This window comes from Protomyctophum bolini (assembly GCF_963924005.1).
Source record: "Protomyctophum bolini genome assembly, chromosome: 11".
NCBI classification, from domain to species: Eukaryota; Metazoa; Chordata; class Actinopteri; order Myctophiformes; family Myctophidae; genus Protomyctophum; species Protomyctophum bolini.
This window is the reverse complement of record NC_137872.1, coordinates 33,864,938-33,885,705: the sequence shown is the minus strand read 5'-3', so window position 1 is coordinate 33,885,705 and position 20,768 is coordinate 33,864,938. Positions and strand designations below refer to the sequence as shown.

At 42.7% G+C, this 20,768-nt stretch overlaps 3 protein-coding genes across 4 annotated transcripts in view; 2 read left to right on the top strand and 1 right to left on the bottom strand.

Annotated features, from left to right (window-relative positions):
- Positions 1–20,768, bottom strand: part of ntf4 (neurotrophin 4) — a 270,598-nt gene that overhangs the window by 208,625 nt on the left and 41,205 nt on the right. The gene's annotated exons all lie outside the window — the stretch shown is intronic.
- Positions 1,012–7,583, top strand: nucb1 (nucleobindin 1). Of its 2 annotated transcripts, none has more exons than XM_080777123.1 (13): positions 1,012–1,114; positions 3,509–3,648; positions 3,856–3,963; positions 4,205–4,337; positions 4,529–4,632; positions 4,821–5,006; positions 5,482–5,572; positions 5,670–5,728; positions 5,844–5,936; positions 6,021–6,110; positions 6,541–6,714; positions 6,944–7,070; positions 7,174–7,583. In XM_080777123.1, the coding sequence occupies exons 2-13, from the start codon at positions 3,514–3,516 to the stop codon at positions 7,263–7,265; spliced, it is 1,392 nt and encodes a 463-aa protein (XP_080633249.1). In that variant the 5' UTR covers positions 1,012–1,114; positions 3,509–3,513; the 3' UTR covers positions 7,266–7,583. The 2 variants fall into 2 exon arrangements, with proteins under 2 accessions (XP_080633249.1, XP_080633248.1); XM_080777122.1 differs by having other exon boundaries at positions 6,541–6,720.
- The window catches only part of ppfia3 (PTPRF interacting protein alpha 3), a gene marked incomplete at its 5' end in the record, with an annotated part of 38,923 nt that continues 29,741 nt past the window's right edge, over positions 11,587–20,768 (top strand). The window contains 6 exons of the mRNA XM_080775323.1: positions 11,587–11,925; positions 17,713–17,814; positions 18,726–18,965; positions 19,062–19,121; positions 19,642–19,770; positions 20,196–20,288. Coding sequence (XP_080631449.1) covers positions 11,587–11,925; positions 17,713–17,814; positions 18,726–18,965; positions 19,062–19,121; positions 19,642–19,770; positions 20,196–20,288 — 963 coding nt within the window. The remainder of the gene's footprint in view (positions 11,926–17,712; positions 17,815–18,725; positions 18,966–19,061; positions 19,122–19,641; positions 19,771–20,195; positions 20,289–20,768) is intronic.

Here is a 20,768-nt window from a genome sequence, read left to right as displayed (position 1 = left end):
TCTTTAAGTGCATCAGTCAAACTGATATTAATCTCTCAAGACAGATAAACTGAATCTGTTTTTCCCTTTTATTTTACCGATTGGGTTCCCAGATTTAACTGATATAAATGTATCATGACCTTAACATGTTTGCCATATTTAAAATGTTTACAAATAGGCTACTTTATTGCGTTGTTATTTATTATTGTTGTTAGTTATTTATTTTGAACCTTATTTATTGGTGATCATTTTTGTAATTGAGTTATTTGTGCCATATTTTAATATATACAGTACTGTTTGTTAATGTAGTTTTATTTTATGTATATTTATACATTTATTTATTATTATGTGCAATTTGTTAATTTATTTCAATCCACTATTGCTTTATTATGTTCGTGTAACTGTAAGTAAATACGACAGATATATTTTTGAAAACAATTAAAAAAAAATCATACAAGTTACAACCATTGCTTCAATTAATTTCTAAAAACGTTGTCATGCTTGCATTCAGCTTGAAAAGTCATGTTTAATTAGATTGATAAGATTGGTGATCATTTTTGTAATTGAGTTATTTGTGCCATATTTTAATGTATACAGTAACAGTACTATTTGTTAGTGTAATTCTAACTTAGTTTTATTTATACATTTATTTATTATGTGCAATTTGTTAATTTATTTCAATGTTTGTGTAACTGTAAGTAAATACGACAGATATATTTTTGAAAACAATTTAAAAACATTCATACAACCATTGCTTCAATTAATTTCTAAAAACGTTTATTTGTCATGCTTTCCATTCAGCTTGAAAAGTCATGTTTAGATTATAAAATTGAATTAACAAAAGGAAAAAGGAAGAAAAAAACAGATAACATCAAAGGTGAAAAGAAAGAAAGAAAGAAAGTAAGTTGGTCATGGCACCCTGACCAAAGTTTTAAGCTGTTTTAAATTAAACAAAAACTTTATGCGAATTTATTCTCCGAATAAAAACTGAACTTCCAGAAAGGAACTACAACTCTCATTTGCCTACAAACATCGTCTCGTCTTTATGACGTCCATTTCCCGCGACTCAAAGTTAATAGGAAATACGCTGGCGGCCCGGGTGAGGTTACTGGGTTAGATAAACAAATCATCCACGGTAAGAGATGCTCTGCGTTTATGTTTGCTTCAATTTTAATCTATATGTCGAAATGATGTTTACGGTGAGTTGAAATCATCAAGAAATGTGATGTAGCTGGCTGCTACTTAGCTACGACGTGGATGTAAATATTTACGTCGCAACCAGTAACGTTATGATTCAGAGGAAAACATGGAAAACAACAAAGAAAATGTTTGGCATAGTGGGATGTACGTAATTACATGTTTTGGGTTGAGCAAATTGTAGATATAACTCTTATTTTCCTGCTGCGTGTTATTCTCATCCATGACCATGATGACGTCCTTTCGTCCTTTGCTCCTGATGCTCCAGTTGGCAGTTACCGACATGATGGAATGTACTTGTAACGTTAGCCAGTGTAATTTCTAACGTTGCAGTCAATGTAATCGCATGCTGTGTCATCCTTACTGGAAGACTGGAGTGCCTAAACCCGTGACTGGGTTACGGCGGTTAAATTAACAAATTGCACACTGGTATAGCAGCCTAGCAGGCTGCCATTTAAGGACGTAGGACACGCCTGCAACAGATATCAGCAATTCTATCAGCTTCAAGTTCACTAGTATAAATCACTGATTTATACTAGTGAACTTGAAGCTGATAGAATTGCTGATAAATTGCGACCCGATATTAGCAATTATGACGTCATCCCGATAAATTCGATAACGTTATAATAGCGCCGATAATATACTTTATATGGGCTCGAAATTGCGATCATTTTGGACGCAAATGCGCCTGAAATTTTATCTGTGAGACATAAAAATATAGTTGGTAGCAACTATGGGACTACCAATCATTTCTGTGGTGCGCCCAAACGCTCCCCGAGTCGCCAATCTCTCCGGAGGAACGGCTGAGACGAGCGAGAGAGAGACGCTTCTCCACTCTGTCTGTTGCAGTGTGTAGTTCCATAGCAGGCTAATAGCCCCGCCTGCTTCTCCTCTCTATCTCCCCTCTCTCATTTCACTCACTGACTCGCATTCATACGAACGGTGACAGCAGCTGACGAGCGCGTATTGGTGCTCGTTCATTCATCGCGCTGTTGAATGCGTGTCACTCGTTACCGGTTGTAGTTTATTAATTTGCTCCAGTTGTGTAGCATTGTGAAACGCGACGCGACCGTTTTGGTTGAGAAATGTAGAAGTAGTAGCTGTTTGGCTACATGATGCTACAGACCATGCTAATGACTTATATGCTAACAACAACGTCTATCACTGGAACTTGGATAGTGTTGTATTTGTGTTTGTGCACACACACACAGACAATAGTGGTTCTCAAAGTGGGATCCGGGGAGTCAGAGTTTACAAATGGAACGAAATTGACCCTTACAGGTCCATTTGGTTCCATTTGTACCCTCTCAGAGTTGACATTGATTTTACGATATAAATAAAAAATTATAAATTGAGGTCCCTTATGTAAATGGCATTAAATGGGGGGTCAGTAGCCTAATGCATGTCAAACTGGGTGTCCTTGAAATAAAAATGATGAGAATCACTGCTAGAGCCCTGGCATATATTTTCAAATGGGTGTCTGTGGGCTAACAATTTGGGGTCCTTGCTCCTTGACATGGAAAAGTTTTGAGGCCAACTGACCGGACACACACAGACATTCACAGACATTATATTGTTGTTTTTATTCATTTAAAAAAATTCACACCTGTGTGAAGTGAGGGGCACTCTTATCATCATACGTCATCTGGCCAATCACAATTTGCTCTGGGACTCCCAATTTATATTGTAAAATCAATGTTATTTTTACTCTGAGAGTATACAACTGGAAATGTTCCATTTGTACACTCAGAGTTACAGACCCATAAGGGTCCATTTGGTTCCTAACTATATAATTTAGCTGGGGACCCCCTGGAACTCCCTCAGGTACCCCTGGGGGTCCCCGAACCCCACTTTGGGAACCACTGATATAGCCTACTATACTGTAATTGCTTAGGTCAAAGCTGTGTTACATGTACCGTTACTCACTAGTATGTATTTTTTATTCATGTCTATATATTTTTATTATCGGTTATCGTATCGGTATCGGTCTTGAGAAGCAAGAAGTTCTCGATATCGGTATCGGTTTCAAAAAATCAATATCGTGCACCACTATAAATCAGTATACAATTATTATTTTTTTGGGACACACATGATCACTGTCTTTTTACTTTTGTTTTTAGCTCTTAAGTTCCGCAAGGTTAATATTTTAGGCATTAAAAAGGTCTTAAAAGTCCTTAAATGACCCGGTCATATGGGGACTGAGAACCACTGTCTGATATCCATTATGTACTGCTCTACAATAAAACTCTGTCTAAGCATGTAACAAACAGTCTCTGCCTGAGTGCTCTCTCTCTCAGACTCAGTTCATCATGTGCATTCATGTGTATACTAGGAGGAATGAGGATGACGTTGAATCCTCGCTGGCTGCTACTTCTGTCCGCCGCGGCTGTCGTCTGCTCAGTGCCTATTGACCGTAATGTGGCACAGCCGGAAGCCCAGCACGTTGAAGAGGAGAAGCAGGAGGAGAATGTGGTACTGCACTTTATTATCTTAATTCACTATTAGCCCATTTAGGACTGAGTCTGAATGTTGCTATATACTGTAGATGGCAACAAGAACCCCAAAAGAAAACAAGAAAGACTATCAGTCTATTGTGTTGAACTGTTGATATGTATTCATCTGTATGTGGTGTGTGCATGTGTGTGTGTGTATGTACTAAATCCATGATATCTCTTGCAGGACACAGGCCTGTACTATGACAGGTATTTAAGGGAGGTGATTGAGGTCTTAGAGACAGATCCTCACTTTAGAGAGAAACTCCAGACAGCTAATACAGAAGACATCAAGGTTAGTCTCTTTCTAATCTCTCTCTCTCTCTCTCTCTCTCTCTCTCTCTCTCTCTCTCTCTCTCTCTCTCTCTCTCTCTCTCTCTCTCTCTCTCTCTCTCTCTCTCTCTCTCACAATGAAAATGAATGAAAAGCAATCTGAAGCTAGCCTGGGTTCCAGCCTGAAGTGACAATACAAATCCACGGCACGCAGCGAATCAGGCTGGAACCCAGGCTAATCTGAAGCTCTCCTCTCCGTTTAGAATGGTCGTCTCAGTAAGGAGCTGGATCTGGTGGGTCACCACGTCCGCACCCGTCTGGATGAGCTGAAGAGGCAGGAGGTGTCCCGCCTCAGGATGCTGCTGAAAGCCAAACTGGACAGCACCAACACACAGAGTGAGTGGTTTTGTCATTTGAAGTAGACCAGTGATGAGTGGACTGTGTGCATGCATACAAGTCTGCTTTCAAGTTGCTGTTCAAAGCACACGCTTGTGCAGTTGGTGTTCATTTTAGTGAAGACAAATCCAGAGAGTTTAAATGTCCCTTTATGTGGTATACAATATCTAATGTCTCTGTCTGTTCTCTAGGTCTACAGATGGACCATGCCTCTTTGTTGAAGCAGTTTGAACATCTGGATCCACACAACCAAAACACCTTTGAAGCTAAAGACCTCGAGCTGCTTATTTCAACAGTAATGGCCTGTAACAAATATTTAAGTGTAGCATATTTGCTGTCTTGTCTGTTTGTTTGTTTTTGTTTTTTTTGTTTTTTTTATCCACACCCACAGACAATCCACTCACTGGTGGTATTACAACTGCTTCAGATGGTTAAACGACTTTCTCATTGACTCCTTTTTGCTTTTTTGATAATTCACTCTAGGCAACCAAGGATCTGGAGAACTATGATGCTGAGCGACATGAGGAGTTCAAACGCTATGAGATGCTGAAGGAGCATGAGCGGAGGGAATACCTGAAGGGACTGGACCAGGAGAAGAGGGAGAAAGAGGAGAAGAGGATTCAGGAGCTGAAGGAAAAACACAGGCAGCATCCCAAAGTCAACGCTCCAGTAAGCAGAGCTTAAATCCGTCTGGCTCAATTATTTTCATTCTTGTGTTCCAGCCACACTCTACAGTTACAGAACTTGTTGGGAATAATTTCTTTGTCTATGTTTTTTATCAAGTATTCCGTTCTCCACAGCCTTGTTAAGATCCAGTAGCCTCCAGAGATGGTTGAAATCACATTAACCTTTCATGGGTAGGCTGTAGCTGTGGTGGAGGGCTCTTCTGCAGCAGCCTTTATATCATTCAAACTGAGTAATCTGGCAGATTGTGATGAGAAAAGATGTTCACAGGAAAATAAATTAATTCGCAGCTTTTGTATGTGAAAGAAACTAATGTTATTAACTGATATTATTCAAAGTAATGTTTTTTTTGTTCCTGCAGGTGTTTCTTATGAGACACATCATGTCCATGACATGGCTCTCGGTAGAAGTAAACCAAAATGACTCTCTGCCTTTCTATTTCTCTCTGTGTCCTGCTCAGGGTAGCGTTGCTCAGCTGCGAGAGGTGTGGGAGGAGACAGACGGCCTGGACCCACAGGAGTTCAACCCCAAAACCTTCTTCAAACTGCATGGTAAGCAGCTCCCGTTCCGTTTTCGCAATATAACTCTTGGATTCATCATGGCCAAGATGCATTATAAGTTACGTGCTTTGGTCTCTGCTCTGCTTAGATACAAATGAAGATGCCGTTTTAGATGAACAGGAACTTGAGGCTCTCTTCACTAAAGAGGTACAGTCTTAACCTTTTTTGAAGAGTCAAGATTTTATCTGACTGCACAATCTATGCAGTATCTTTTTTTTTTTTTTTTTACTGATTTCACAGAATCTTATGTATTCTTTACCAGCTGGAGAAGGTCTATGACCCCAAAAACGAGGAGGATGATATGATGGAGATGGAGGAAGAGAGGCTGAGAATGAGGGAGCATGTCATGAAAAATGTTAGTAGTGTTATTTCTTTGTATACATTGTTTTATCTTTCCCATCAAGTGCTTGATGTGACCTGTATTTCTCCCGTCTTAAAGGTGGATGTCAACAAGGATCGACTTGTCACCATGGAAGAGTTCCTCAAATCCACAGAAAAGAAGGAGTTTAACAATGCAAAAGAGTGGCAGGTAAAGAGCGTTGACGTAGCCCAAACTAATTTCCGTCACTGTCCACAAGAGGCCTTTAAAAGATAGAATTGTTAAAAAGTAGAAAGAAACCAAAATAAATATCAACAACTTGAAATCTATTTTAAAAAAGGAGACCACAATTGAACACTAATCCAAAACATACAAATTATATTTTCAAGGCTGATTGTCCAAAAGAGATCTAGAAGTTACAAACAAAATTAAGTGACATTGCAAATAGTCATGCCAATTTGGTAACTTTCTACAGAGGATTCACACTTTTCTTTTACCATTGATTTAGCTGCCTGGATACCTGTGCGCCGACCAATCGACCCAGGCCTTAATTCATGCTTGAATGTGTGCATCCATTATTATCTTGTTACTGTGTGTGTGATGTTACATTACAACCTATATGGTCCTCCCATCCCTCCAGACTCTGGACGACACCAAGCCTGTGTACACCGAAGAAGAACTCCAGGGTTTTGAGGTAGAGCTACGGGGTAAAGAAGAGGAGCTTCAAAGGAGGGCAGCGTCTCTGCAGCAGGAACAGGAGCTGCTTAAAGAGAGGGGCAAGGCCCTGGAGGCACAGAGGAGAGAGTACCAGCAGGTACCGGTACTGATCCATCCACTGTTCTTTGTTTGTTTTTTTCCCCCCAAGGACCCCCAGTTTGATATGCATTAGTTCATGGTGTTAATTTACATCTGAAAGTGTACAAATGGAACCAAATGGACCCCACATTGAGCCTTATAAACACTATAAAGTATGAAGATGGACTAAAAGAATGACTAAAAGAGTACATTCTAATAATGCTACACAATATCTCTGTCCTTTTTAGGCAGTGTTAGAGATGTCTCAGAGACAGAAGGGCCAACCGGCAGTGGATGGACAGCCTCCAGCAGGTCCTAATGGAGAACTGCAGTTCCATCATCAAGAGCTGAATGAGCAAAAAGCAGAAGATCAAGGTGAAACCTAGATGGGTCTTTACTATGTGCTTAGACATCTGATGTAATTTAATTATTTTGTTGTATATGCTTTCAGTAACTGAACCTACTCTGTCCATTTCAGTGGTGAAAGCGCCAGTTGAGCAAGAAGCCGGAGTCCAAAATAATGTACCTGCTGAAGCAGAACCTCCACAGAATCTTCCTTCACACACCTAATGCAGCACACACACACACACACACACACACGCTGTACACCTGCACACTCTGATTTGCACTGGCACACAGTAAAACTCACTCAGTGTGTACAAATGTAACTAAATGTCTTTAGGCACATTTGTATCGTCTCTTGTGTTACAGATCGCCAAATGAACATTGAGGATTTTACTGTGTATTCACGTGGGTTCTGCAGAATGAATTATGTGAGAATATGTATAAATTGGGTGAGATTGGCACATTTTATTATAGCTAAGCATAATCTCTGCATTTCTGTGGTCTATACGTTTCAATAAAGAATAAAGTTCTCCCATCATTGGATCCATGTTGCACTTTTTTTAATTGCTTCTCAATCTGAAGAATCTGTGTGCCTTGTCCTTGTTTTGACATTGTATAAAATTAAATCTAGTTTCCATCTATAAACTTGTTCAACTGATTCAACTATTATATTAAGTAGTGTCCTGCTTTGCGCCATAAAACGTCAGCTCAATTTCTTTATTTTTGTATTAACATTCTGTCTCCTCCAGTGGCATGGCTCCCTGGGGACTGGTCCTTCTTGTCACCAGGATTTGGTCCCTCTGGCGCCATACACGGTACATTCCTATCAGCATACCACTAACCCACTGACCTCTCATAACCCCAACATGACCCCTCCTCTCCTGGTGGCCATGCAGCTGCCCCCTGTCACTCACTCCGGTGATGTCACTACAGAGAGAGGGACTAACCATGGGGATCATGTCATTACTATTTGATCTCCTTCGGTCGTATGAGGCTCAGGTTTCATCCGATTAAATGGAAATTAATACATGCTGTTTTGCCAACTTCATTCAGTGTTAAGCTGTGTAAGACTTGTCCTTTCATTTGAGATTTGTTCACACCTCTAGCTCACACTTTAAAACTTTCCTAGTGACCTATCAGTCAGACAGTTATGTGTACAATTGTTTTACACAGTATGTGTACACTGTCTATATTATGTACTTGGCTGGGGGGGTGAATCTGTTAGTGAGTTTCACAGTTTCCATATAATTTAACAGGCACCCCCCTCCTCACTGTTACCATGCCATGATGATGACTATGGTAGCCTATTAGTCTATATTAACATGTCACTACAATAATACTAATGTCTGTGTGAGTCTGATGTAATATCTTTGCTTACTTTTACACACACACACACACACACACACACAATAATTAATTCATTCTGTTTTTTTTTATTATACCCATTACCCAACCCTGCCTGGGCTGGCCTTCAATCAATCCCATGCAACAGTAATTCTGCAAATGATGCTTCCCTTTGACATTGTGCTGAGCTTACAGTACTGAAGGGTTTGGTCAAATAGCGTGGGTGTGCTTCCACTCTGCTTCCACTGGCCTGAGCTTTTCTGAGAAGACGGATGTCAGGCAACTGAAACTGCATGTGACACTTGCTTGTCAGACCTTTATATTGGCTCGCCTCTCACCTTTTCTGGCTCACTCTTTCTCTTTTTGTGTACTAGTAATCTGTACATCCCTTTCATTTTTGGATATCCCACTGCCCTCATGCAACCAAATATGTTGCCAATCTAATTTAAATGCACTCTGAATCAGTGAATGAATCTCAGCGGTGGGCCTCCATCATCTATCAATCTCTAGGTAGGAGGACATTACGTCATCTTTTCCGGAACGCTTTTTACCGCGCTGCCCTGCCCAAACCTCATGTTTGACTTCGCCTACCGGTGGCATCGATTGGTTGAGGTACTGACGCTTTGGTGACTTGCGATGATGGCCATTGGTTAGTTCCACCGGCTCGTCTGCCAGCCTTCTGTCAAGACCAGCGGGTGATTTAATTTTTGAAATAGCCAAAATATTTGGTATGCAGATTTATTTTCTTTTATTATTACTATTTTTTTTCAACAGATATCATCTATTCTACACCAATATCCAACCAAATGCTTAATATGCCATGTGAAACTTGTGACTTTAAAGTTATCGTAGTCTCGCGGGTGATGCTTTAATAAGATAATTATTGATCAAAACGGTGATTGCCTAAACGTGAAATTTGCCCAAAACCCTACATGCAGGTGCATTGCATTTATCGTATTAAACACCAGAGGGTGCCATTGCTTAACAATTGGCATTTTACTTTTCTTATTTTATTTTGTTTCTTGAGTAAAAACCCTTAGAACCGTGTGCAAATTTCACGTGTTGAAATTTAGTACGTTACGTGTTAAGAAGAAAATAATAATGAGCACGAGTTTGGTGATAGAATATATCGATATCTTAAAGGAAATGCAAGTTGTTTCTTTAAGAGGCAGCATCTTCCCAGGAGAAGGAGCGCTGAGGAGAGCTAAAACTGTGTGTGTGTGTGTGTGTGTGTGTGTGTGTGTGTGTGTGTGTGTGTGAGAGAGAGAGAGAGAGAGAAGGGGGGGGAGTGAGAGAGAGGGAGGGAGGGAGGGAGAGAGAGAGAGAGAGAGAGGGAGGGAGGGGAACCGGGCTTTTAACGGGGATAGCCTGCAGCCTCTGTCGGTCAGAGATGCTCCGAACATGGAGTAATTGGGGATGATAGTCGCTTTTTCTCTCCCGACAATGGAAAGGGTAAGATGAAAACCATACAGTAGCCAGCATCGATAGCATTTTAGCCGATGTTATGATATGTAGCGCCGTGCATTAGACCGTCCAGCTGTTTGTGGGGAGGGGGATGCGCCGCGCAGAGGGGGCGAGGCGACGGCCGGGGTGTTGATAGGAAATAAACGCCTTGCAGTCAGTCGGCAGTCGGAATAAAAAAGGGAACGATTTGTTTGTCGACAAATAACGTTTCAGTATTAAAGAAAATGGTTGAAATGTTATATTTGATGTTAAGCTAGGCCTACACATTATTGACAAAATGATTGGCACTTCCCCACAATGATGTGATGTAGTGTTAATAAGGCTATACCTAGGCTATAAATGATCGACCATTCGACTGTATTTCACCCAGGCCCTTATTTCATCATGTTAACAATGTATTTACCGGTTTAATCTTCTACACATAATCAGCAAAATAATTAACAATGCATATCTTATCATGTCTTGGATTACAGAGGCGTAGAAAGTAACATATTTCCTCCCGGATACAGTCCATATAATTACAATTCATGATGACACCCTTTTTCATATGAATATATGAAACAGCACAGCATCCTTAACGTTACTTATAGGCCTACTAATTGTTCCTTATATGTGTTGAGATACAAGAACGTATTCTGTAGGCTGCTGATGCATGTAAAGGCACCTTTCATGACTCATTTCCGTATATCATGCGCATTCATTATTAGCATTATGACTATGGATCCTCGGAGATAAGCGGAGAGACATGCAAACGATGGATGGATTACTCCAGACGCGTGTATCGAGATAACCAGTGAACACATCACACCGAATTACTGGCACTGCGATACCAATTTGACTGATTGTTGTTTGAGGTATAGGCGCATGCATGGCATACCCGTCTGTGGTTGTGATTATAGGAATTACAACATTGCTATGACTGAAGATATGATACACTATAGACTTATTAATAGCATGTGGCGGGTGGAAACTATATGCTTGCATTATGCAATCATGCCAATCATCATGCTATTCCAGCGAGAGTATATGTGGCCTGATACTGGCCTCCATGCACAGACAACTGTCCATCATCTCAATTCCATGTCTCTTGCTTTCTCTCTCTGCCAAATTGTGCCACATCTGTCTCTCACTCACTTACTCACACCCATATCTCCCACTCTGTTCACTCTACTGTCTACTCTACGCCATAACACAAATTGCCTAAAATGACCTGTGCCAATCTTCTGTTTCCAGGTGCTTCTCTCGTCGGTGTGAGGACTGGCCTGGGGGGTGTGAGGCCTGCCTGCAACACTATGTGCTCTCCTCTCTCCTCCCTTCAACCAATCCCAAGTAATCCTGCCCTGCATTCCACCCTACCATCCTGACAACTGGAAACTTTTCCTTCCCCCCTTGGCCCCTCACTCATACACACACACACACACACCCCCATGTGCACAATACATACAGGTACATTAATCTTTCTTAAAGCACCCCCTCCCCATGCACAGCACCAGGGCGTTTACCTCACCCAATCAGTGCCACCGCTACCTAATGAGCCAATTAACTTTTACTTGAGACAATCAAGTGGTTGCTCAACACATAGGGCTATTCTTTCAGGCTCTACCCGCCGCAAAGCTTCCCACAGACACCCCGGGATTTTGCGGCAGTCGTCCGCGGCGGCTTCTTGAGAAACGCCTCCTCAAGCGCCCCAGTCTCCTCTTTCGCTCGATCACGCCTCGCCCTCCCCCCGGACCTCAAGATGATGTGCGAGGTGATGCCCACCATCTCGGAGGATGGGCGCGGTGGCGGCGGAGGCTCGCCTTCCCCGGCGGGCGGCGGCGGAGGAGCGATGGGGGCGGGGATGGGCAGCCTGGGGGGAGGAGGAGGCTACGGGAGTCGAGAGCTCCGGAGCGCAGACGAGGGGGGGAGCACGGGCAACCTGGAGTCTCTGATGGTGAACATGCTGACGGAGAGAGAGAGGCTGCTGGAGAGCCTGAGAGAGACCCAGGACTGTCTGGGGACGGCGCACCTCCGCCTCAGAGAGCTGGGCCACGAGAAGGAGTCTCTCTCCAGACAACTCTCCATTGCCCTTCCACAGGTACGTGAAGAGTGGAGTACTGTACGTTTGTGTGTGTGTGTGTGTGTGTGTGTGTGTGTGTGCGTGTGCGTGTGCGTGTGTGTGTGTGTGTGTGTGTGTGTGTGTGTGTGTGTGTGTGTGTGTGTGTGTGTGTGCGTGCGTGTGTGCGCTTGTATGTGTGTGTAGGTGTCCTGACCTGAGGGTACAGGGTCAGTGGCACCATGTCCAGAATTTGTTTGACTAGGGTGCCCCTATTGGGGCATGTAGTGTACGCGTACAGTGTAAGCATGCACGTGTGCATGCATTGCTTACACAACAGAATTGCATTCATTCCCATTTTTTTGTCTCCACTACCAGCCTGAGCCATCTACTATATAATAATTAACATAGGGTCTTACTTCTGTTTAATCTTGTTCAGGCAAATCATTCCTTGACACTTATATGTGCTCATCGTACTATATATTAGATAAAAAAGTCACAGGCGTGTGTGTGTGTGTAGCACCATACAGAATCTTTGATTTCAGAGTGCTCTGTTGACATAGATCATTTATCATTCATCATTTATTTCAGGAACGTATTCGATTTCTATTTTCGTAATTTTCAAATTCAAATTAACGTTCATCTCATGTATAAACAATAAACATCTACAAGCTCAAAATGTGTGGCGATGTGACGCATTGTTAGCTTGTAGATCTGCTATTTTCAAAAGATATCTGAAAACTTGCAATGGGACATTCTGCATAATGAGTACTTTAACTTTTGGTACTTTACGTACATTTTGATGCCAATACATTTGTACTTTTACTCAAGTAAGTATTGAATTCTGTATTTTTTATATTGCAGTATTAATACTTTTAGTCTTTTACTTAAGTAAAGAATGTAAGTATAATTTTTCCATGACTGCGTTTCGGCACTCTCTGAGCGGCATTTCCAAAAATCTGTAATGGGATGGCACCATGGGTGGGTTGGAAGCCCTGTACCAGGCCAGCCTCTAGAACCGCCTCTGTACAGGGTTCATATGCACTGAGTTCGACTTAAACATTTGAATCTACTGCCTTAAAGTCAATAAAAAAGGTGTGTTCCATGCACGTTCAGCTTAGAGGTTTAACAGACTTGAAATGACAATATCACGCACAGGCCTGAGGGTTCTGCGCAGCTTGTGCATACTGTATACATTCAGCTTGAGGACACTTCTGTCAATAATAGTCAACAAAAACACTTGCACTCTGAATGTTGCTCTGAGAATGTTGTAAATGGGCAGGTCCAAGCCCATTGTGGGTCTGTTTAGCACTTCTGATAATAAGCTGCCCAAGCCCTCATCTGTTAAGTCTACTGGATCAGCGGTTCCGAAAACCCATGCGATGTGTTGCGCACTGCATATTGATGTATTTCACATCAAGCAAATATATGCATATTATGCTTGTTGCATATTGAGTACAGTGGGTGCATGTGTTTAGTCGGACTAATACCTGTTGGGCTGTTAATATGTCTAACAAACGTACAGTATGCACCTTAGAGCTGCCTAAAACTTGGAGATGGTGACTAAGAGTTGTGTTCTGTCGACTCGTCAGTGTTGATTTTGACAGCAAATTTTGATTTTGTTTTAGTCGCATATATAGTCTCTTGAATAGTTTTCATTTAGTTTTAGTCACATTTAATGTCACCTGGAATGTTTTAGTGTTAGTCTGGTTTTAGTCGACGAAATACGACAAGATTTTAGTCGACTAAATGTACAGTTGATTTAGTCGACTAAAATGTATTTTGGTGGCTGATATTTTACACTATGACATTTCTCATCATAGTTTTAGTCGATGAATTCAACACTGCGAGTTATTGTCCAATACAGGTGGGCTTCAATCCCAATATTAGTCTACTGTCCGTCCCAAAGCCTGAGCACTGATCATTTTGTAATTCCACTCAGCATTATACAACAATGGCTCCATCTCTATTTTCAGACAGGCGATATTGTTGCGTGCCTCAGGCATTTGGAAACATCTGTGTCTTTGTCAGGAACTACTTTCCTTTGTTGTTGATATGGCTGACATATCAAAAAAGAAATAACAGATACAATAGTAGCAGTGCACATCCTTGCAGAGAATTACTGGACATTAAAAGGCCATATTACCTCGCTGAGAGGAAGATCAATATAGCACACACGTGTACAGTACACACACACACACACACACACATGCATGCACGCACGCACGCACACACACACGCACGCATTACACACACGCACACGCACACACACAGATGCACTCAATGAACTCTGCTACTGTAGAATGTATCACAGCACTCCATGTGTTCCACTGTGCGTGTGTGTGTGTGTGTGTGTGTGTGTGTGTGTGTGTGTGTGTGTGTGTGTGTGTGTGTGTGTGTGTGTGTGTGTGTGTGTGTGTGTGTGTGTGTGTGTGTGTGTGTGTGCGTGCGTGCGTGCGTGCGTGCGTGCGTGCGTGCGTGCGTGCGTGCGTGCGTGCGTGCGTGCGTGTGTGTGTGTGTGTGCGCGCGCGCGAGTGAGCGCGCGCAGATGCTGCCAACATTGAGAAAGAGAGAGAACGAAAGGTGGAAAACGACAACATGGTACAGAGAGAGAAGAGAGAGAGAGAGAGAGAAAAACACAGACCTACAAATCACATCCAGTTGCATTCTGCTGCACACTAAAGTGGATTATTATAAGTTCTGTTTCAAGCATTGAGGATTGTGATAGGGCAAATGGAGTTGATTGAAGGGTGAGAATGGTGATGGTGTTGAGATGGCCGGTGGTAGAGATTCAGAATGAGAGAGAGAGAGAGAGCGGAAAGTGCAGGAGAGATAAATGCTTAGTACAGTAAGGGAAGACAATCATGCTTACATCCTGTATCTGACTGACGGCAGCCTATACTGATGGGAACTGAGAGAGACAGAGAGATACTGTATGTACAGTAGATGGTGTAAGAACAAGCCCAGCATAGTGGGCTATTGGTGAGTCGCAGGGGTTGTTTCAAGCCAACCTTTACATGAATAAATACCAGCGTTTGGCCTACAGTGAAAATAACTGATTTTCAAGCTAACAGCGCATCACAAATTGTCTGCAAGAGACACCCATCCAAGTCGCTGATGGCCTGTGGGTTTGCTGTTGGATCTGATGGCACCGATAATGGCAACCGGGAGAGAAGTGAGAGATATCTAGAGTCAGAGTGTGAGAAGAAGTCCAGCATGGTGTGGGTATTGGTTGTTCACAGAGGTTGTCTCAAGCCATTATTTACACAAATCAATCCCTAGAGCTATGAAATTGTTTGGACACAGCACACGCCACATCTGTACATGACAGTTTTCTCTCTTTCATTCCTCAGTCCTCTTCTCTACTCCCATTAAGCATATCCTCCTTTTCACTCTTACTCTAGTCTTGACCCTCCCCCGGTTGCATCCAAGCTGCTGGTAGCCTGTGTGGGTTCACTGTAGTATCTTATAGTTTGTGTACATAAAGCATAATGTGGTTGATCAGAATGTGGAACGATAAAGGTGTTTTGTTGATTGTTTTGGAAAATTCATCACTGTCATCCGAGAGCTATATGACAAAGGCAGAGAGAGAGCCCCATGCATCGCTGCTCCTCAATGGCTCTGTGGCGTGCGTATATGTGAAAACAAACACGAGTCTAGTGTACGGCGCGCTTTCACATTAGCGTGGCAGCAGCAGCATATGGGCTCCATGGCATGACCACGCATGAGCAGAGGCCACGGAGACTGAATGGCAAGCGGAGCGTGGCGCCGTGGTAAAACGGGCGCGTGCGTGGTCATGTGTCAGCTTTACACGCCACAGTGACTTCACATTAGTGAGCCGAAGTCGGTTGGAATGTTATGACTACAGGTACAAAAACACAGACTTCAGCAGATATTCACTTTCACAGGTTAATTGCGTAACGTCGGACTATTATCAGTCAAACTCTTTGTTGATGTGTTCCCATAGATACAATGTCGTTTGGAGCAGAGATTAATTATACTCACGCAGCTATCATGTAGCAACTTAATACCTCACAACTATATACGTAATTGGAGTAAATTGCAGACAATCACAACTCAGCTGGACTGCCATCAATAGGAATAATAGCAGATTACACGAGATTGGCCTAATTCCTTTGTTCATGCCTGTTTTACCTCCAGGGTTTCATTTTAATGACAGGCAAACGCACACAGTCGGGGACATTAACTCCACCAGGAGATCATGTTTTCAATCCTCTGTGTGTGCGTGTGTGTGTGTGTGTGTGTGTGTGTGTGTGTGTGTGTGTGTGTGTGTGTGTGTGTGTGTGTGCGTGTGCGCGCGTGCGTGCGTGCCGCTTGCGTGCGTGTGCTAGCATACTATTAGGCTGATCAGCGGCGTTATACCATATTTCTTGTGCAAGCTGACAGCAGGCCAAAGGACATCAATTCTCTAATATCTTTCAGATGACCAACATCAATTATGTCATTTTTGAGAATGAATAATTGCAGAGCATGCAATCATCCCTCCAGGCTATGGGATACGTGTCCTGTGTGGCTATGGACCGGCACTATAGCCAATTGAGCCGAGCGCCTGTCAATCTTTATGGTATCTCTAGACTACAAAGTAGCTAATTACATCACCGCTGTCCATCCAGCCCATGGGATGTAACTGTTGTACAAAGTTCACTCTCTTCTTTACACCTGTAACCCAGTATTGTGAGTCTGTCTCTGATTCAGTACTAGTCAGTCGCATGTAAGTACCCTGGCACAATTCGATGTTTAATTAACATCAAGATATACTTTCATCAACATGAAAACATACAAACATCTTTGTGTCACTGCTGTAACAATTAATTCAGTCTTTAGCCCCTTTGACACCGTTTTTGTATAGCTGATGTTTTCCATTGCATGCATCAAAAATAATAGACGGTGGCGTATCGAAATGACGAAGACACAGTTGCTGAACGAGCACACTGGATTTGAAATTTTAACTATGGCATGTGTGTATGCGTTCAGAGATTTCAGATATAGATGTGTACTGTACATCTCATCCCACATGTCATTACTGTGACATTACAGTAGCTTGCTTCCTCTCGCTAAGGACGTGCAAATCGACTGTGGCCACTGAAAAAACACATTTCAAATCGCAATCTTTGATTGACTGGTGACACAAACATAATATTGACAATAATGATGAATGCAGTCATCACGTTTCAGATTACATAGAACAGTTCTTTTCAGAAATCTGTTTACAGGGTCTACTGATAATTGAACTGGGAGTGTTGTGTACACATATGGCATTGTATTAGGGACGCCCCTGGGGGTCCCGGGCCCCCAGTTTTGGAACCACTGTAATAACATGCTCCAGACAACCATCTCTCTGTTTGTCTACGTTGTAGAGCGTCCCTTCCGAGTTACACAATTAAACCACCTTCTGACAGGATTCATGCAATACACATAAGAGTGTTAAGACTCACTGAAGCCACTGTGTGAGGATTCTCCAGTTATGCCAGTTGCTAGCCAAACTGTTTGTTTGTTTGTTTTTTGTGATTGTGTGTGCACAATTTACATGACCATTGCATGCATGGTCTTTGCAACTTCCTTACTGCTCCTATGATTCTATTTATATGTATGAGTTAGAGTTTTATTTGGACATTTATTCTGAATTTCTTGCACTCAACTATTAGTTGCTCACTACTCACAACAACTCACAACTCTTGCTTGTTTGTTGAAATGATTCATTCCCATGCTGCTGGCACTTTGTTAATTGGGGTATGCTGCTCATTTCCATTATCATGACGTCATGCAGGAGCGTTGAATGAACAACAGCACCCCCTTGTGTCCTTACAGGAGTTTGCAGTGCTGACCAAAGAGCTGAATGTCTGTCGGGAACAGCTGTTGGAGAGAGAGGAGGAAATAGCCGAGCTGAAAGCGGAGAGAAATAACACACGGGTCAGTACACCTCTTGGTCCATATAGAAATATTACATGCTTGCAATAACAATATCCGTGGCCTTGTGGTTTGAGTGGCCCTATGGGCTTACAATAAAATAACAATAACTGCACTTGCTGTGATTGTTTTCTGATGGGATACTTACATTTAATAGACCATTATTTTTCTGGCTGTATTTTTTTGCTCAAAATATTTCAAAATAGACATATCGACAAACCTTTTTTATTATTATTTAATGTGACGCCTTGTGAGATGTTGGAGATACAAGGTTTCTGCGTGACAACAACGATATGTAATACACTGTAAAAATCTGTGGTGTTCATTTAACACTGGAGCGGGCCTCTGGAGCGGGCCGGGTGTCTGCCATAGTTAAAGAGTCACAGACCACCTCTCAGAAATACATTGGGAAGCATTCTTTTTGGGGTTTATGATCCGGTCGGGAGAGGTTGGTGACTTGCGTCATGTTGTAGTCACCTCATGGAAACCTCAAACCGGAATCAGAAGTACCCAAAATTCCCCGTGATCAAGGGCATCGTAATTTTAGGGCCTACCCAGTAAAAGCGTATATGCGGCGTATGAATCGGACATGTTTCTTCAAGTACGTCTTGGAATAGTTCGTTTGGCTACTTTGGCATATCCATATTTTATTCCAACTCGTAGCGACTGGCGAGACTAAAAACAAACAGGGGGGGGGGACAAAACACGGAAACCACAAACGGATATAAGAGTTTTTATTTTATTTTTATATACCATCCGGTCTAGACCAGATCACACAGCTATTTAGAAGCTCAGTCCAGGCTTTCCTCCGAGGTGGAAAGCCTGGTGACGCGAGGTTACCTTTGTACCAGGCCAACAGAAGCTTATATATATACGAGCCATACGTTAAGTGTCTACTATGCACCGTCCTGCAGCTTCTGCTGGAGCACCTGGAGTGCCTGGTGTCTCGCCACGAGCGCAGCCTGAGGATGACGGTGGTGAAGAGGCAGGCGCAGTCTCCCGCGGGGGTCTCCAGCGAGGTGGAGGTCCTCAAGGCGCTCAAGTCCCTGTTTGAGCATCACAAGGCGCTGGACGAGAAGGTGCGCGAGAGGTTACGCGTCGCTCTGGAGCGGGTGTCCACGCTGGAGGAGGAGCTGCAGACCTCTTCTCAGGAGGTGAGAGGATGTCCTGGTGTCGCCACTGTAGTGTACGCACGAGCTGATGAAAGCGCTGCTCATGACTGACTGATTCTCTATCCGTTACTGGTTTAGGTGCTGTCTTTAAGGGACCAAATCAAAAGAAGACAGCAAGGACTAGAAAATGGCAAAGAGGTAATGCAATATAGTTTACTTGCCATTTTTGGTACTGGTAATATTAATGTAAATTATGAATGGAATGCTAAATTCTCCAAGCTTGAACCAAAACGAAACTGTTTTTTTTTTGTCCACCAGCATTGTGTAAGTGAAGGTGGGTTTTGCTGGTGGAATGGAACTTTCCCTGCATGGTCCAAACAATGAATACTACAATAATTTGTAGTTGCCCGTGCTTCCACCTCTGAAGTGTATTGTAGCTCAGACAGACTGTGTTCTGTATACAAAGCCAAGGATATCCAGCTGCATAGTTATTAAGCGTGTGTAATGTAAGGTTGAACTCGCCATGCGGTATATTTCATAAATGACTCTCATTCACACCAACAGATGTCAGTTGTCTTTAAGCTGCATGCCTTCGTCCACTATGTGCATTCCACACAGCTCCTACAGTGCATACTGTACACTAGTCTGGACCACTGTGCATAACATTGTGACATGTTAATCTAACACCCAGTTTTATTTTATTTTATTGTGCACACAGCGGCTTCCAAATGGACCGTCCTCCATACTGGATGATGGAGAGGTCGACAGACAGAGAGAGGGAGAGATAGAACGACAACGATCTGAATTAGGCCAGCTGAAAGAGAGACTGGCCCTAATGTGCAGACAGGTGCTGACGATTACACCAGTCTAGGGGCAGTGGTTCTCAACATGGGGTATGGGTACCGTACCATAGGCAGGGCATACATGGGCAACATGCGCCCCCCCCCCCCCCCCCCCCCCCCCAGATCTAAAAGCTCACAATGCCATTGCCACTTGTAGATAGGCTATTACCAAAATGTTTGCCTCTTTCTTATATTATTTGACAATTTGGCCAATGTTTGACCAGTTTTTATTGTGTCGTTTCAGTTTGTTGATTAGTCAGTATGCTTTTTTCCATTTCATGTCCTTGCATTGTCACTTTACGGTCCTCTGGATACTGGGGACCCCCTAGCCTGGTCCCAGTTCTCACCCACAGGTTGAGAACCACTTTCTTTGCCAGAAAGACAAACTAAAAAAGGAAAACAACAAACTTGTGTCCAACCTTTACTCCAGGTTGGGGAGATAGAGGAGCAACTGACATCAGCCAGGAGGGAACTGACCAGATCAGAAGAAGCCAACCTGAAACTTCAGAGGGACGTGAAAGAGGTGAGCTTCTCTTCTGCTGACGGAAGATAAATCTGCCAGTCTCAGTCACACTGGTACAAATACTCTATTCTACACAGAAATATGTAACTGTTTGCTATGGCAACAATGCCATTTGTCTACTTGGCAAGAATAATTGCTACACGAAAGAGTGTCTTCTTGCCCTGTAGTCATGGTGACAGTGCCATTGCTAAAGTGGCAGACATTTTGCATGGAGGTGGCACTGCTAGTATAATCGCTCACATTACTGGTACAGTATAGGCGATTGAAATGTCTGCAGTGTGGTTTTTGGACGCGATGCAGCTTAGCCGGTTTACCCACCACAACCAATTGGCTTTTCCTTTGTTGCATGACCCTTCTGACAAACATTATATGCCGTCCCCCCCCAAAAAGTATGAATGTAACAAATTATCTCTACTGTTTTGGTCTCGTCTAGGGAACCCCTTTTGGTGTTAGCATTATGTTTGCTATAGCTATTGAAAA

What these genes read in the sequence shown, in the direction of transcription:
- nucb1 (XM_080777122.1), top strand. Translation starts at nt 3,514, where the DNA reads ATGAGGATGACGTTGAATCCTCGCTGGCTGCTACTTCTGTCCGCCGCG. An exon ending in ATCCCAAAGTCAACGCTCCA is followed by an intron (nt 5,007 to 5,481) that starts GTAAGCAGAGCT and finishes TGTCCTGCTCAG; the next exon opens with GGTAGCGTTGCTCAGCTGCG. An exon ending in AGGCTCTCTTCACTAAAGAG is followed by an intron (nt 5,729 to 5,843) that starts GTACAGTCTTAA and finishes ATTCTTTACCAG; the next exon opens with CTGGAGAAGGTCTATGACCC.